Here is an 18,612-nt window from a genome sequence, read left to right on the forward strand (position 1 = left end):
CCAGCTGCAACCCACCACTGGGAAATATATATATATATATATATATATATATATATATATATATATATATATATATATATATACAGACATACACGCATCTATAGACTACCTCAAGATTTCATTTTCGTGTAGCCTTTATAAGTGCATTGATGATACCTTGGTGCTTGAGAAATCCTTGAGGAGTTTGGTTGCGTCTTGAGTCTGAGTGGCATTCAGCAGTGACACAGGAACATCCAACGGATGCTGTCTAGTCTGTGGACAGGCAGGAAACAAAAAGACACATAATGGCAGAATATTCATATTTATACTAATATTCTCTGAAATAGGACTGGCCAGACACTCGTCTGAGTAGTTCAAATACGAATAACCATTTTATTTGACATTATCTTCACATCATCCATTAATGTTCAACCTTTTAGGGTAATTACCCTTTTTTCTAAAATAAATTAAAGGTTTTATTCAGCAAGTTTGCATTACATCTATCCAATGTGACAGTAAATATACCACTTAGTTAAGTTTTTTTTTTTATGGTGTCCTCAATACACATGCACATATACTTCCTATAAATTACTAATACCAATAAATTATGAATGACTGCATTCAATTCACCTTAACCTAACCCCCATTCTAATACTAACTAAATAGTAAGTAAATTTAACAAATGATTAGTTACATAGTAATAAGGACTATATGTATATAAGGACTATGTATTTATACGCACACATGCACACATTTTTGACTGTCCATTAAATAATCCTCAAGATTGCACAATAAAAATAAGCAGCTAAGCCTCTGGTTCTCTTCTGGCTATAAGACTGATTTAGTTTAAAAAGAAAGACCCTTTTCCACCCACGCATAATCACTGAATAAGAGAAGTGATGTCTCATCTTGAGTTGGAGAATATAAGGCATACTATTAAAGGATCTGTTGAGACATTCTGGCAACCTTTTTAAACTCTTGTGATGGAAACAGACGCACACAACATGACAATATGAGGAAAAAAAAATAGCATCATATTTTGATTTTTTATTTTCTCTATAGACATTAAATTATATATTGTTCCTAGATCTGGTGTTCTGGGAAAGGGGTGTTTGTTTTTGTTTGTATGTTTGCTCTGTATGACGTGTAAAACCAATAAACAAACCTTATACCAAAAAAAATGCAGCTATAAACATTAGCCATTATTTTTAACATCAATATATTGATGTTTACATTTACATTTTTGTCATTGATGACAACATTTCATATTTGCAATTAAGTAAATTACATACTAAAATACATTATAAAATAAAAAATAGACATGAGATATATGTATTGATAATTCATGATATTACAGCTTTTATTGAATTTAAACCATGTGATCATTTTACAGTTTATTAAACTAGACAACAATTACTTTACATTATAATAAAATTTCACAATATTGCTGTTATACTACTGTGAAATATTTGCAAGTAATATCTGCAGCCTTTCTGAAAACAAATAACTTATTTCAAGAACAATTTTTAAATATTAAGCAACAGCCATAAACAAAGAAAAATAATCAAGACACATTGGTTTCTTAAGGCATTTTTCATGACTGAAACTGACCTCAGAAGAACTGATATCCTGTGATGTTTCCTTCAATGAGGAGAGAAGCTGGACCAAACTCTCCTGATCTTCAGACTTGCTGACGGCTGTTGTCTGATGAAGTGTGTGTTCCTGAGATGGGGTGCTGCTCTGGTAAACGGCTGTCTCATTCACATCTATCTGTAAATCCTGGAGAGTCAAGATTGTAGTATTTAGTTAGACAAATATTTTTAATTTGCTGTACTTTAAATCAGATGATACATGCAAGTTTACAGTTGGGTTTGACAGAATTACCAGCATTGCATCTTCCTGTGAAACAGATTCTGTGATGCCAAGAGAAGCATTAGCGTCTGGAGGTTTTGCCTCTGTCTGGGTCTGATCGCCATCAGTAACATTTATTGGGTCAGTGTCGAGTGTCTTTGAAATTAAACCTTCATTATGAACTGTAGTTTTAATTGAATTTCTTGTGCTCATTTCACCATTCATAGGTTCTTCTTTCTCATCCCCAGATTCAGACATCTTTTGAAGATCTTCTTCACTTTGTAACTTGGTGATTTTTGAATCAATACCTGGCTTGGCTGATTCTGTATCAGACATCTCAGTTTCTAAGTTTATACCTGGCTTGGATGATTCTGTATCAGGCATCTTTGTTCCTGAGTCTTTACCTGGCTTGGCTGATTCTGTATCAGGCATCTTGGTTCCTGAGTCTTTACCTGGCTTGGCTGATTCTGTATCAGGCATCTCGGTTTCTGTGTATTCGTTTAGATTTTTCTCAGCTATTTTTGTGGCATCAGGTTTCAGACTGTTATTATTTGTAAATTCTTGTAAGTGTTGCGATGTTAGTGCAGACAGACAATTTGTCTCTTCAGTCTCTGGTTTGCTGTCTTTTTCAGAGGATTCTGAAGACTCCAGTAAACAATATTCTGTGTCCTGTGATTCATGCTCGATCGTCACAAAATCTTTTTTTATTTCAGTAGTTGGTTCCTAAAGATCAAAATAAAGCAGTAGTAATGTAAACATGGTAGAGGTGATATACTATTCACAAAAATATTAACTATTTTAAACTGTTTCCAGCAGTGATGATAATAATAAACTAGCAAACTGGACTAAATTGTGAAAGACACTGGAGACTGGAGCAACGATACTGGGAATTCAGCTTTTTGTGACAGGAATGCATGGATTTTTATATAATGCAATATATAATAGTTATTTTAAAAATGCATCATTGGTGAACATAAAACATTATCAAAAAAAAAATTTAAAAATTAAAGACTCCAAAATTTTGGTAGCGCAATGCATTATTCTAATAACAGACTGGTTACCAAGCATATCAGAGCCTTAATACATAATATACAGTTATGCAAATGTCATTAATGGCATTCTACAATGATCAGATATCATTTCAAGAGCAATATGAAAAATAACGATGATGAACTAACTACTACAAATCAAAAAAATTGCTCAATTTGAGTCTTTACCTTAAAGTCATACTCTGTTAAAGCTGGAGCTGATTCTGACTTAATATCTTCATCCACCATTGTTTCATCTGGGTCCTGGAACAAAGAAAAAAAAAATTAAATGATTTGGTTTATTGAAAGAATAGACATCTTCAAGGCAAAGGAGGAGAGCAGCTGTTACTGTAAGAAGAAGTGGAGTTATATCCGGCATTAGTCCTCAGAAAACCAAAGCAAAGAAAAAAAAAATGTTTGCGAAGCTGACTGAAAGGGAGACATTTGGAATTGCATAACCAACAGTACTGCGATAACTACGGTCATGCAATTCTGAGACTAACAAAAGCATGAAATGGTCATTTCTAACTAGAGATGCATATTTACTGGTTGAATTTTGATTGTTTAAAAACTCTCTACACATACAGTATAGCATAGGGTTGATATAACAAGGAACTGATTATCAATTTTATAATCAATTCTTAATGTTTTACAGTTCCGACACAGTGCAAAATTAACATGACATGAAGAAGACTTTTTATTTTCTAGAAGTATTCTCTAAAAGTATGCAGTAGTGTCCAGTAAACATGAGTCGGGCTAAACTGGGTTTGTGCAAGATGAGTGGGTCTTCACAGGAGCAACACTATCAGAAAGTTATGATGAAGAATAACTGAATATGAAAAATATCTGAATGTGTAAAGCACTGATTATACATGTTAAATACTGACATGAAGCTATACTGCATATGTAAGAGGCATTCAGAAGAGTGATTGACATTATTAAGACCTGAGCTAGTAGGGTTGAGAGCCGAGAATAACAGGACCACCTAAACATATACTTGACCTTTCAGTAAAGACCTCTGTAGACGGTCACAATTACACAAAGGTGGGGCAAGAATCTGTATAAAAGCAGGATCGTGGATCTTGTTTTCAGACATCTTGGCTTTGTGGCTCAATAAAGCCTATTTTTTTGGTAACCAAAACCTCCAGTCTGATCGTGATTAATGAATGAAAAGGCCAGGTAACTACAACACATAACACAAAATTGTAATAATAATGTAAATTTAAATTATCCCTAATTTAATTGACATCGTATTGCACGTCATGAGTTTGTGAGAATCATATAAGTCATACTCATGTTTGTGTTTTAATAAAAATGTGTATTACAAAAGAAAATCTACTAAAGAACATCATCTCAACATCTACGAAAACAGAAATGTATGCAGTTAAAGTGTTTATATAACTAATTGATGGCTGCTAAAAAATATACAAACATATTTTGCTATTTTCTGGAATTTGAATGAATGAATGAATGAATGAATGAATGAATGAATGAATGAATGAATGAATGAATGAATGAATGAAAACACACATACTCCTGGATGAACCATGAAATGTCTATGCATAGTATTTTTCAGTTACACTTTATTTTAAGGTACAATGCTCACTTTTAATAAACCATTAACTATGACATTTTCCTGAATAAACTCCTAACTTACTGCTTAATAATAATTTAAGTAGTACCTAAACTAAAGTGTTACCAATTTGGAAATGTGTGTAAACATAAACATTCTTGCCAAAAAAAAGTAGATGAAGCCTATACAAAATGTAATTTAAGTAGTTTAACAAGCTAGCAAGTATATCCTACTGCATACAGTGTGTATTGTGTGTCTGATAATAGTGACCTATTTCAATTATTTAAAAAAAATCTAATAAATTAATCAAAATCAGCAAATAGTTGACCAATTAAAATCCATTCAGTGCATCCCTAATTGAAAACATACAACATCATGAAGAGAAAATAGATCAAAGCACAGGTGAGCAAGTCAAAGACTGTATAAATAAATGGTCATATAAATATTAACATATATTTATAAATATATTTCTACTCAGTGTTCCAGTTCATTTTTAGAAATGGAACAAGAAATGCATGCAAATGAGCAGCCATAGCAAAAGAGGTCCAGAGAGAACAAAAAGCTCAGAAATGCTCTCTTTTTCAGGGCTTGGCGAAAGAGAAACATCAAGCCTGGGAGATAATCTAGAGGATTCCAGGGCTTTACCTCTGGAACACTGCATGTGAGAGTTCCTGAGGATGAAGACCGACTGTCTTCATCTTCCTCCTCAGTGTAAAGCCCGTCCACAGACATCTGCTGCACTCAGGTTATAAATTGATATATTATTTCTTTGAGGTCTTTATAGTGACAGATTAAGTCTTATTTAGTTCTTAATCAGACTCTTCCTTGTCTTAGGCCTGTTTTACACCTGGCATTAAGATGTTTTTTTTTAATCAACACAAACAAGAGGACATACAGGTGTAAATGCAGTGAAAAAAAGTTTTGGCCTAGTCCACTTTTTGACCACTTCGAGATGTGACCCAAGTTTAAAACAAAGTCAGTTGAATGCTTTCAAACATCTACTCTCTGACTACTGACCTCTTCAGAAATCAGGATCGTTCAACCAAAAATGAAATTTCTGCCATAATTTACTTTTTTCTTGATTTATTTAAAAGTATGAGTTTCTTTCTTCTGTTGAACACTAAAGAAGATATTTAGAAAAATTGCTTCTCTTCAAAAAGAACATCTGATCCAGCACATATGAATGGGTGCATATTTTTCTTAAAATACAGGTTTGTGAACCTGTTTTATTTAATATTATGCATCATTAATATCTTGTCTTATTTTAATGCAAAGCAACATAGAGGGATGCGATTTAGGTCCTCAAAACTTTGCATGCTTATTTTTGGTGTTCTAAGATTTCATCAAATGAGTTTGAATGTAGACAATAACGTACATACATGCTTAAGCATTATAAATGCTGTAGTGGGGCGAGGCAGTGGCGCAATAGGTAGTGCTGTCGCCTCACAGCAAGAAGGTCACTGGTTCGAACCTCCACTCAGTTGGCATTTCTGTGTGGAGTTTGCATGTTCTCCCTGCCTTCGAGTGGGTTTACTCCGGGTGCTCCGGTTTCCCCCACAGTCCAAAAACATGTGGTACAGGTGAATTGTGTAGGCTAAATTGTCTGTAGTGTATGAGTGTGTGTGTGAATGTGTGTGGATGTTTCCCAGAGATGGGTTGCGGCTGGAAGGGCATCCGCTGCATAAAAACTTGCTGGATAAGTTGGCGGTTCATTCCGCTGTGGCGACCCCGGATTAATAAAGGCACTAAGCCGACAAGAAAATGAATGAATGAATGAATGAATGAAATGCCATAGTATGTATAAAATTTTATCTTAAAATATTAACTTTCATAGCTAGAGTATATTTAATGTTTACTAAGCATTTGCAAGTAAAAAAAGTATTACTTTAGTTTGATGGTTCCTTTAACAAATTTTGTTGACTTTTAAGATACATTGAAACTAGATGATAACTAATTCTCATGAGATTGTTATTAGACTGTAAGGATAGGGTTAGGTTTGACGGGAATGTTTGTTGGTGAAGCATTGTGGGCAGATATTAAGTATAGTCTAATAGACAAATAGTTTAATAATACTTTGATGTGAATTAGTTCACATGTATTTGCAATTTGACTAATAGTCAACAAAATGAGCAAAAGGGAATCAAAATAATTTACCAAAATGCCAATCATACCAAAAACCAAAAGTTCAAAAAAGTCTTTACATAATGTAAAATTTTTAACTGGACAGTATATAAAGCTCATTACACCATATTAAATTGAAAAAAAAAAAAAATCTGAAAAAGCCAGAGCATAAACACACCCGTATACCTCTTCATTGCAGAAAAGTGGTTGAAAGTGGACAAACAAGATGAATTATAGCAGGTGTAAACAGCAGAGTATCTCACTCTCATCCACATATTATCTGATCAGTCAAACCGCATCTTATTAGCATCAGGTGTAAAAAGGGCCTACAAGGTGTATTCTGAGCTGGGGAAGGAATAACTTTGAGCTGTGTTTTTGACTGGACTGATGGACTCACCTTCACATCTTCAGAATAAAGCTGTGGCATCGGCACTTCTGAGGGTTGGTCTGAAGGGAGAATCAATTCAGCTGGCTGTCCAATAGAGGCCTAGAAAAAAAAGTTTCATTAAGTCTTTAAACTTGTACAAATCAAAGTCAAGGTCATAGCGTCACATGAAAAAAATCATGAGAACATCCGCAAGAGTGTATTTACAGGATATTACTCTTTGCCAATAAAGTCAAGCCTGCAATGATTTAGTGATGCACCATTTTAGCACTTCATTTTTAAGCACAATCAGAGAATTCAAGGTTCCCACACATCTCTTCTCTGAGTTGGCTTTATACGCAGGGATTTTCTAGTCTTCTTTCATTCCCACAGACATGAAAGCAAAGACAAGAGGTTATGCTCTGGTCACGGTCACCAAAAACTCCACAAATTTACTGCACTAACTAATATCATGTTCTTTGAAATGGCTTTAACTAGTCCAAAGGCCATTTTATATGCCTCTACTTGATGCTGCAACTGCTGAAAATGCATGTGCCAAATCAATTTATCAAGCTTCACTGTCCTTTTGGTTTCTAAAATATGTATTTTTAATTACAACAGCTTATTTAATAAATAAATAAATAAATAAATAAATAAATAAAAAATAAATAAATATATATATATATATATATATATATATATATATATATATATATATATATTAATATATATATATATATATTTTAAACGCCCTAAGTAGTGAACGCTGCTGTTCAAGAATTGAATAAGCAAAATTCCTTGCAGGAGAGTAAATAGGAGTAAAGGCTGATTTATACTTCTGTGTCAAACGCACGTGTTTGCTACGGCGCTGTGGCATAGCCCTTCGCCGTGGTCGCTGACATGCACCTCTCAAAAAATTTAACTACACGTCGCAACGACGCATAGCGCAAGCTCTGTGATTGGTTCGCTTGGTAGCGCTGGAAAATCTGGGCGGGACCGAGAGCCGCACGAATGGTGCGAGCCTGATGGAGCGATTGTTTACAATCGCTCCATCAGGCGATGGAAAAGTGTGGAGAACCGTGAAGGAGCTCCGGATGGAAAGTTTTGTTCTGTGTTTACCTCATAGTTAAAGTTGCACGTCCGCCGGCTCCTGCCTCAAAATGAGCGAGTTTGAGCCACTTGTACATTCAGGAAGTGTACAGGAAAAGCAAAACAGCAGCGAAGAAACTCAACACAGAGGAACATTTACACCTCACTGCCAACTAGTGTTTCGGAAGTGTTAATGCAGACCAACAGAGATAACGCGCAGAAGTATAAATGCACAGCCACGCACGTTGCATGCGCCATTGGTTACGCCAGTCACTTGACGCAGAAGTATGAACCAGGCTTGAGAGAGAGAGAGAGAGAGAGAGTGAACAGACCGTTAGTGCTGCGCTGTGCTGCACACTGAGCTGCTGGAGCTCTTGGATGGGTTGCAGGAGCTCTTGAGAGCGACTGAAGACTGTGAGAGTTTGCTCTGCCCCTGCTGGAAGACCCAGACCTGGCCTGCAGCTCTCGATCTCATCAATGGTCCTCTTCATGGACTGGACATTATCCAGAATGACCTGGAACAGAGGAGAGTAGAGACATGTAAAACTAGATCAGCTGAAACAGAAGGGGGTGAGACGAATCGTTTGTTATACCTGTATGTTTTCCAGATGCTCCTCGGGAGAGATGTTTTGTGTGTCAGAGGCTGAAAGAATTGTTCTGATTTTAGTTACATTTTTCTCCATCGTCTTCACCTCTGCTTCAATGGCATCCATCTCCTACATGGAAGCAATGAGTGAATTTAAAAATGTGGAAAAGTTAGTTAGTTATAAAAAATAAAACAACAGTAAAAATATAGAAAAATATAAGTGCAATATTTAATGAAAATAGTTCACAGTATGACTAATTTTGATCAAATAAATGCAGCCTTGGTGAGCATATGAAGTTCCTTAAAAAAACTTTGGAAAGGTAATGTATATTTTTAACACAATAAGTCTTATAAACCTGAAAACAAAACTCGTGCATGTTTTGTTTTCAGGTTTAAAGACTTATTGTGTTAAAATATACATATTTTGATAAATAATATACAATTCCTTGCCAAAGGTTTTTTTAAGAAACTTCATATGCTTCATTTATATGCTTTATTTATTTTGAATCCTTCCTTTTCACAATTCTAACTTAACTGAGAAATGCTTTAACACTTTATTTAATAACATTTTTGTGGAATTTTCTTTTAATAAAAGGGCTGTGTTTAATATCATAAGCTTTTCCATAGTATCAAAGCTGATGTAAAGACTTAAGGACATTCATATGGTATTGCAGGACCATAGCCCGGGGGTATTCAGATGGTTCAGAAGACCAACGCCTCACTGACAAAGGTCCAGAATTTGCCCCATACATAAACTCATTTGTCCTGTTTTGACTGCCATGCCATCATGAATAGTGAAAATGAATAGTGAAAATAGAAAGGCTTTAAGACCCGTGTGACTTCAGCTAACAATTTTACCGAATGTTAACAAGTATTTTTCATGAGTCCAACATACAGCTGTGGAAAAAAACATACAATCTGATTATTATTATTATTATTAATATTAGTGGTATTATTATTATTATTATGTTTTAACAATTTTTTTATTCAAATAGCCAAATTCTGACTGAGGAAAGTTGAATGTGCTGGCCAGTTTGTTACTTGTCTAATAAATGACAATTGGCTACAGTTTATAAAACTTTAACAGATTACGTTTTGTTTTGTAATGATATATGATGTGATAAATTTGTACTTATATTTAAGTAAAAGTAAATAAAAAATATTTTTTGGTACATCACAAAGTGTGGTTATGATCTGACAAGCTAATCCAGCTAAAAACAGTGCTTAAAACCTCACTAAAGTACAGTATTTAAATATCATAAATAAATGTGAAATGAGGCAAATAACCGCAAAAGGTCCACTTATTGAGAGAAAAGAACCACCCCTTTCACCAGGCTGGTTACGGGCCGGTATTGGTTCAAGTACAAATCCAGTACTTTATCTTACCAAATCTGAACACACATAGTAAAGCAGATTAAAGACTAATGGAAGCTTGCTGTAAAAATGTGTATGTTTATATTTAATTCTATAAATGGACATACATATCTAGTTGCAATAAGTAAAATGCAGCTCTGTAATATGTTAAATGATAATTATACCTAATAATTTACATACACTGTAATAAGTGATATCCTTTTACATACATGTTTTTGGTAACACATTATACAAATCTTATTGATTGAGTTAATTTGTTAAATTATGTATTTTACACAACAGACAACTTAAATGCTGTTAAAAATGTCATTTTAAATACTGGTATTATAGTAAAAACAATTCTAGGAAAGCAGTTCCAGGAGGCAAACACTGCACCATGATAGAAAGGAGAATTTTTGGCAAGGCTATAAATACACACAATAACTTTAACATTTATTGAATGTAATGCAATTTCTTACAGCTGCAAGGTGCTGAAGGTGAGAGAGAGGCTCCAGAACGCTTTGCTGCATGAGTGTGATGTTTTGCATCCCCAGGTGGAGCAGCTGTTTTTGAGGGGAGATGTCAAACACTGGACTGATTTCCTGAAGGGAAGGCATGAACGTCTCCAGAGCTGCCCTGTAGCCCTCTGATTCGTCTAACATCATCTGCAGACACAACACAAGACATGTTACTGCATTGGGTTTATATCAAGTATGGTAAGTTCAACTCCACTGTTTTCATAATAACGAAACATCTAACTTCAATATAAAACCCTAACAAATATTCACAAATATTCTGACTTTAAGTGAGTTGGCGTGTCCGTGGATGCATTTGGCAGTGGTGTAGGTTCTAGGTGTGAGCAGCCAGGGCTCAGCCTCCTTCAACCAGCAGTTGGTGCTACTGAGTAAAGCCTCATAGTCCTGCAGACAGGCCGGGATCTGATGGGAGTGAAAGCAAGAGACACAAGCAATCAGGGTTGCAGTCAGTGGCATTATATACAGGCACATCTAAAAAAATGGGAATATCATGGAAACGTTTTTTTTTTTTTTTCTTCAATTTAATACAAAAAACTAAAACTTTTTTAATTCTAGATTCACTGCACTCAACATGAAATGTATTGAAGTTCAGAAGTACATCAGTACACTTAAATAAAAGTCTCAGCAACGTCCAGGTTTTGAGCCTGTATGTTTGGTTGTGAGATAATAGAAGGATTGTGAGTGAGATCTGACTTTGCTGATGAGGGCTGTCCTGTGCTCTGCCTGTTTGGCTGTGGTCTGGTAGAGCTGCAGAGGCTGTGTGAGCTGGTCCATGAGGATGTGTGCTCTCTCAGGCTGCTGTTCTGCCAGATCCTGAACTTCGCCCTCTAACTCAGCTATCCGAGTGTGCCACTGGTCCAGCTCATCCCATATTCGCTGCACACACACATGCAAATGCACATCAGAAATCAGGTACTCATTCACTAATTCATTTTATTTTCGGCAAAGTCTCTTTATTAATCCGGAATCGCCACAGAGGTATGAATCGCCAACCTATTTAGCACGTTTTTATGCAGCAGATCCCCTTCCAGCCGCAACCCATCTCTGGGAAACATCCATACACTCATTCACACTTATACACTATGGGCAATTTAGCCTACCCAATTCACCTGTACCGCATGTCTTTGGACTGTGGGGGAAATCGAAGCACACAGAGGAAACCCACGCGAACGCAGAGAGAACATGCAAACTCCACACAGAAATGCCAACTGACCCAGCCGAGGCTCGAACCAGCGACCTTCTTGCTTTGAGGCGACAGCACTACTTACTGCGCCACTGAAATCAAGTACTGTATATTTTAATGAACATATGAGGGGAAAGTTAAAGAAAAATTGGCAGCGGGTTTAGTTAGAGCTAAACGACAATGGTATTTTTAGAGGGAAGTTTTACATTTTATAAAACTTTTATTTCAAATCATGATAACCCGATTTTTTTTTATTAAACAGTTGCAAAATAAATTCAAATGTATTAATAAACCGAGAAATCACCAGTTAAAAACTAAATCATTTATTGCACATTACTTTGTTACTGTTGTTCAATCAACAGCTGCTGTCCAAAGTCTAATAATGCATGTCACTGTAATTTGCATATTCAGCTCTGAATACCTTTGTTAAGTGAGGAGAACTAAAATATATTTGTTTGTTTATTCTTAAAATGTTTGTAGTGTTTAGAATGTATGCAAATTTGTAATTTTATAGAGTAGGATTTTGCATTATTTCTGAATGTGATGTTAAAACCTAATTTATACATAGACGCAACTGTGTCTTTTTCTTTAAACAAATCAACTGTGACCATGTCTGACATATAATAAGTTGTGACAATGTTGTGAAAAAATATGCTACATTCATATGCAGAGTAAGAATACAATAAATGGTAACACTTTATTTTGATGGTCCATTTGAGTATTAGTAGATTATCTGCTTAATATCTGCGGTTACTGCTCCTTTAACAGACATTTAACTGACTATAAGAAACTTTGCATGAACATGTCAACTTATACTAACCCCAACCTAACAGTATACTTATAATCTAATAAGAATTAGTTGGCATGTAAATGCAATGTAACTTAAATTCAACAAACGGACCATCAAAATAAAGTGACCCAATAAATGAACAAATAATAATAAAATAGAAAATAAACAGAAATAAAACAAACAAACAAAAATGAAGCTGTAGCTGTGTCCCAAATGGCACACTATACACTACGCACTCATGCACTATGTACTTATGCACTTACACACTCAACAGCATAGTGCATGTATGTAGTGTCGTCCTAAATGGAACACTAATGTTTTTTACTAAGCAGAAATTCAACCCTTTCCCTGATGACGCTTGACGGTTGCCAAATTATGGTAATAAATGAACAAAGTACCAAATAATATCTGCCGTGAGTATAACCACATTCTCCATCGGGAGGCGCTATAATCACTCTCATTGGAGAGCTTCGCTTTCACAATCCAAAATAAATAGTTAATCAACATGTGCGCCCGATAGCTCCGCCCCTTCCGCTACGTGAGCAAAACTGCAGTGAGTGTGCGAAGGGTTCATCATTACACACTTAATTTTACCAGTCGAATGAGTGCATCACTCAGGTATTTAAAGTGCACTTATTATTTTTTAGTGTGAGTTTTCTGTGTAAACGCACCACTTACATTATTTAAACTACAAAATGGCGTAGAATAGTGCTTAAATATGCAATTTGGGGCGGATCTAGTGAGTAATAACCATGTTTTTCAGAGTGTTTTGTCCTCTGCAATTTACTAGGTCAATTTTAACATTGTGCTTGTGGAGGCAAGCAAAAGAAAAGTACCTTTTGTGTACGTTCAGCCTCAGAAAAATTAGGACTTGTTTGCTTCAGCAGACCCTGAACACATAACAAGCCCACCGTCACTTCTCCAATCTGCTCTCCCATTTTACGGAGAGGACCACTTTTCTCCATGACCATGGCCAACTGAAACACACAGATAAACAGGCATACAAACTTGTAACAAAGTAAACACAGCTTCTGTATAACATTTTATTTCCCCATGCATTAGACAATGTGCAGATTAATTTTATTTGTCTCTGTATTTTATAACTTAACTTAATTTTTAAGTCAGAACTTATTTCTATTTAGCACAAATGCATGTTTCTAGTTAGTGCAACTAACTATAAAGAAGTGCCAGGAAGGTGTCTGAAAGACCCACTGTGAGCCAATAAAAGGTTTTCTACAATTGGGCTGTAGAGGGTTTGCAGAGCTTGCAGAGAGGTTTTCACTCTGTAAAGTCTTCAACCAGCTAGGCCTAGCAGTAGTAGCTAGGAAGATGGCCATTAAAGAGCCCATATTATGGGTTTTTGAAAATTCCCCTCCATGTAGTGTGTAACACAGCTCTAAATGAAGTGAAGTATCCAGCTAAGGCTTAAATCTGTAAGAGTACAGTGTTTAAAATGGTTGATTCATCTATAAAAGAGTCGACTCATAGTGCTTCAAACGAGTCTCCTTGATACCGAGTCATTAGGTGTTTCACCATGACGTACGAACGAAACCAAGTTATTCACGTGCACGCGCAAACCCGGGAGATTTCAAACCTGAGGCCCCGCCCTCTGACGCAGAAACCCAGACACACACACACAAACACACGCACACAAACATGCCGGTCGATTGAAGTCACACTGCAGATGGATATTATATCGAGTCTCTACCCAAAGATGAAACATCAGCATTATAGCCAAGCATTTGTAAACTACTGGAAACTTCTGCAAACTACATGCTACAAAGAATACTTCATCGGCGTTTGTTAAAGGAAGGATCAGTAAAGAGTAACTTACTGATGGACGTCAGGATGGGTTTCTTCCTCCATTTCTCAAGTGTAAGTACGTGCGATTAAAGTTGTTGCCTCGTTGACTCTAGCTTGCAAATGTATTTAGTTGTGATTTGTGACTTGTAACCGCGTGTACTGTATCAGGTTAACTGGCTATATTCTCTTATCACGTGCAAAGTCATGTAAAAATGTGATGCGTGATGCTTTGTTTAAGGAGCTCCGTGGACGAGGGTAGTGTGTGTGTGCGTGCGCTGTCGTCCGGAGGTATGTGTGTGTGTTTGTGTGTGTGTGCGCGCGCGTTGTCGCCCGGAGGTGTGTGCGCGGACGAGGGCAATGTGTTTGTGTGTGTGTGTCTGTGAAAAGAGCAGAGTGAGACAAGCTATGTGATCTCCTCGACAGTTTTTGGAGTTTTTGCTCAATAAAATAGTTAGTCTTCTGAATTTTCAAGTCCATCGACTGTATTTACATTGACCCACTGGCAGCTAACCCACTATCAAGCGTTTATGAACTGTGATTACTTTTATATTGCTGATTAGCTGTTTGGCATTTCACTCTGACTGAAGGCAGTCGACCAATCGCAACAGGCTGTCATTGGTCCAATCAGCGCAGATTAGCTTCGCGCTAAGGAGGGGTTTGGGAACAAATGAATCACTGGACGATTCATACATGAGTCGCTGGGATAATTAGGTAAAAATAAATGCAGATTATAAGACCATGAAAGTGTTTTTTGACCTTGCATGCATATTAGACTGTTGTTGGAAACCCTTACAACCAAGATATGACCCTATTTCATGTATAATATGGGCTCTTTAAGTCTGTTTGTGAAGCTGCAGAGAAAGCCACAAGATGGCTATGGACAAGAGGGCTGATCCGTGGGTGACTGGGCTACTGGGACGCAAGCTGGGGTCTGATCAACCTCAGCTGAGTCACCTGGGCGAGGGTGTCTGATGTTGAAAGACCCAAAACCCCTAAGACCCAGGATGCATTCCTGACGATGTGTCTCAGTGCATCTAGATGATGTATCTTGGACACATGGCAACTTAATTTTCCTAGTTAGCACAACTTCTTTTTCCTTGTCACTGCAATTTAGTTTTTTTTAGTCATTGCAACCTAATTTTGCTAGTTAGCACACTGCTAGTTCTTGTTAACTAATGCATTAACAAAAACAATGTTTAATTAACACAGATTAAGTAATGCATAACAGATGTGTGGTTCATTGTTAATTCATGCATTAACTAAAGTTAACTAATACAATCAACGCGTTACCCTTAATTTGTGTAGTTCTCATAACTTAATTTTTGAGTTACTTAAACGATTTTTTGTAGTTCTCATAGCTTAATTTTCCTAACTACTGCAACTTATTTTTTTTATAGTTAGCACAGCTTAATTTTGGTAGTTAGCAATAATTAATTAAATAAATGCATTAACTAACACATTAACATATGTTTAGTTAACAATAACAAAGATTAACCAATGCACAACAGAAGTGTTAATTCATGTTAATTAATGCATTAATGTTTAGGTAAAGTGTTAACCAAAAACAAAGCTTCATCCAGCTTTTTTCAGCACACTTCAGCTATGTCTGAAATTGCAGTCCGTCTCACAGCATCGTGTAACACTTAATTCTAAAGATGAATAAATGTAATACTTTGTCCTTTGCCTCCTGCAGTGAGGCATTGAGCTCATTCTGTAAGATGTGAATCTCCGAGGGCACAGATCTCCATCTCTTCATCACTCGCTCCATCACATCTTGCAGTCGAGCCTTTTGTGACACCAGTTCCACTTTGACTTCCTGCAGAGCAATACAACACCATGAATACAATATCGACAGAGTCCCTTCCCTGTCAAACACAGGCCATGAAGCACAAACCTGTAGGTGTTCGGCAGCTGATTCGGACTGTAAAACAGTCAAAAGAGAGAGAATATTCTGCTGAATGGAGCTCATCTCCTCCTGCACGCGACCAAACTCCTGCATTTCAAACAGCAGCTCTCTGCGGATGCTATTGCTCTGATCTCTTAGACTGTAAATGAAAAAGAAGATCTGTAAAATTATTTCTCAATGTGTGTGTGTGTGTGTGTGTGTGTGTGTGTTTGTGCATGCAGGGCCCAAATCAATTTGCTACACGGGCCAAGGCTGGTTAAAATTTATCCTCCTTGATATATATATACATATAATTTTACTGGCAAAGAAACTGTATGTGCATTATTTATTTAAAAACAGACAGATTGAAAATTTGCTATTATTAGTATTACTATTGTTGTTGTTGTTATTTCATTAAATATTATATCAGTGGAAGATTGAATTGCTATTTAAGAATGTTTTTCTTTGCTTTCACATGTTAAATGATAGACTTGTGTTGGCGTTCTTTTCTGGAATGTGTTGAAGTACTCTTCTGAAATGCTTCTCTTATGTTAACAGCAGATTTATAAACCATTCCCTTTATAAACCATTTCAAAAATGTTTGGCACATATTTGCTGGCATATTTCTATAATTACAATGAATTAGAGATTTCTTATAATCACACTACACCATACTGAGATCTCAAGAATTGTTAGAATTGCTAAAAGAATTACAGTGTGTATTATAAACGTGTCAACGCTGAATTTTTCTCTCATTTGTTCCTTGGCAAGTGTTCATTTTAGACTGTTTGTGGATGAAACAGTCATACCTTCTGCAGTGACCCAATAAAGACTGCAGGTCCTGACAGATTTGAGGAGATTCTTTCAACTGCTGCAGATTTGTAACCCCGAGCAGTCGAGTCACATGGTGTTGTAGTGATGCCAGAGTTTGATGTTCCTGTTCAATCCCGTCCTGAAGGTGATCAGTGAGGCTCAAAAAACCCTGAAGATCCACAAGTGATCCCGTCAGCGGAGATGAGTCTGGGAGATCAGTCTGAAGTCTGTGAAGACCTTCTTTTGACTTATTAAGCTGCACCTCACAAGCAAACAGGAAGAGAAATTAAGAGTTTTATATTAATTTTGCATTAATCATTTTACAGTGAGCCTACATAAAAAATTAATTAAATAAATAAATACATGTATCATATATCAATAATATAAAATATAAAAATAAAATAAAACAACGTCCATTTTGTAGAAAGTAGTGTAAAAAAAAGACAAAATAAAAAAAATAATAAAAAATACAATAAAATAATATAAACAAAAATAAAATAAAACAGCCAACTCCCATTTTGCAGACAGTAGTATAAAAAAATTATAATAAAAATTAAAGACTAAAAAAATAAAATAAACAAACAATTATAAATAAAATAAAATGGGCATACCCATTTTGCAGAAAGTAGTGTACAAAATAAATAAATAAAAAATGAATAAATAACTAAATAAAATTAAATAAACAAAACAAAAATAACTATAAAATAAATAGGCCATAGCCATTTTGCAGAAAGTAAAGTGAAAAAAATAATGAAACAAATAAAAAAAACTAAAATAAATAGATAAATAAATTAAATTAAATAAACTAGAAAAAATATATAAATAAATAAAATAGGCCATACCCATTTTGCAGAAAGTAAAGTGTAAAATAAATAAATAAATAAACCAAAAAAGAGAAAATAGGCCATACCCATTTTGCAGAAAGTAGTGTAAAAAATCTAAACAACAACAACAAAAAAAAAAACAATAAAATACTCCATACCCATTTTGCAGAATGTAAAGTATAAAAAAAACATCATAACAAAAAACAAAAACAAAAAAAAAAAAACTATAAAATAGGCTATACCCATTTTGCAGGAAGTAAAGTGTAAAACAAAATAATAAAATAAAATAAATAAATAAATAAAAAACGAAATAAAAATAAAATAAAAATACTTCATACCAACATCAAAAAGTCCTACTTTATAAATGCTTTACATTTTTAAGTAGCCGGGGGTATGTAAATGTAAAAATAAATGTAAAAAGACAAAACTAAATTTAACAAAACAAAACAAAAATGGCCATATCTGGAAAATATTCATTCATTTTCCTTCTGCTTTGTCCCTTTATTCAGTAGTGGTTACCACAGCGGCATGAATCGCCAACTTATCTAGCATTTGTTTTACGATGCTCTTTTAGCTGCAACCCAGTACTGGGAAACACCCACACATTCTCACATGCACACACATACCATAGCCAATTTAATTTATTTAATTCACCTATAGCGCATGGGCTGTGGGGGAAGCCAGAGCACCTGTAGGAAACCCACACCAACATGGGAAGAACACGCAAACTCCACACAGAAATGCCAACTAGCCCAGCCTGGACTCAAACCAGCGACCCTCTTGATCTGCGGCAACAGTGCTATCCACTGAGCCACCGTGTCACCTCTCATGGAA

The 18,612-nt window shown here is 35.6% G+C and overlaps 1 protein-coding gene across 7 annotated transcripts in view; it reads right to left on the bottom strand.

The window, feature by feature from the left end:
* Positions 1-18,612, bottom strand: part of syne2a (spectrin repeat containing, nuclear envelope 2a) — a 168,884-nt gene that overhangs the window by 62,210 nt on the left and 88,062 nt on the right. For 4 of the 7 annotated variants that reach the window (XM_073932716.1, XM_021468616.3, XM_068215479.2 and 1 more), the window contains 15 exons: positions 16,951-17,210; positions 16,151-16,301; positions 15,929-16,072; positions 13,290-13,430; positions 11,174-11,356; positions 10,745-10,882; positions 10,424-10,609; positions 8,599-8,721; positions 8,338-8,520; positions 6,950-7,039; positions 5,077-5,166; positions 3,048-3,122; positions 1,864-2,553; positions 1,591-1,758; positions 157-252 (listed from right to left, as the gene is read on the bottom strand). In XM_073932716.1, coding sequence (XP_073788817.1) covers positions 157-252; positions 1,591-1,758; positions 1,864-2,553; positions 3,048-3,122; positions 5,077-5,166; positions 6,950-7,039; positions 8,338-8,520; positions 8,599-8,721; positions 10,424-10,609; positions 10,745-10,882; positions 11,174-11,356; positions 13,290-13,430; positions 15,929-16,072; positions 16,151-16,301; positions 16,951-17,210 — 2,718 coding nt within the window. The remainder of the gene's footprint in view (positions 1-156; positions 253-1,590; positions 1,759-1,863; positions 2,554-3,047; positions 3,123-5,076; positions 5,167-6,949; positions 7,040-8,337; positions 8,521-8,598; positions 8,722-10,423; positions 10,610-10,744; positions 10,883-11,173; positions 11,357-13,289; positions 13,431-15,928; positions 16,073-16,150; positions 16,302-16,950; positions 17,211-18,612) is intronic. The other 3 variants (XM_068215480.2, NM_001365331.1, XM_073932715.1) reach the window with 2 other exon arrangements.

This window comes from Danio rerio, chromosome 20 (assembly GCF_049306965.1).
Source record: "Danio rerio strain Tuebingen ecotype United States chromosome 20, GRCz12tu, whole genome shotgun sequence".
Lineage (NCBI taxonomy): Eukaryota > Metazoa > Chordata > Actinopteri > Cypriniformes > Danionidae > Danio > Danio rerio.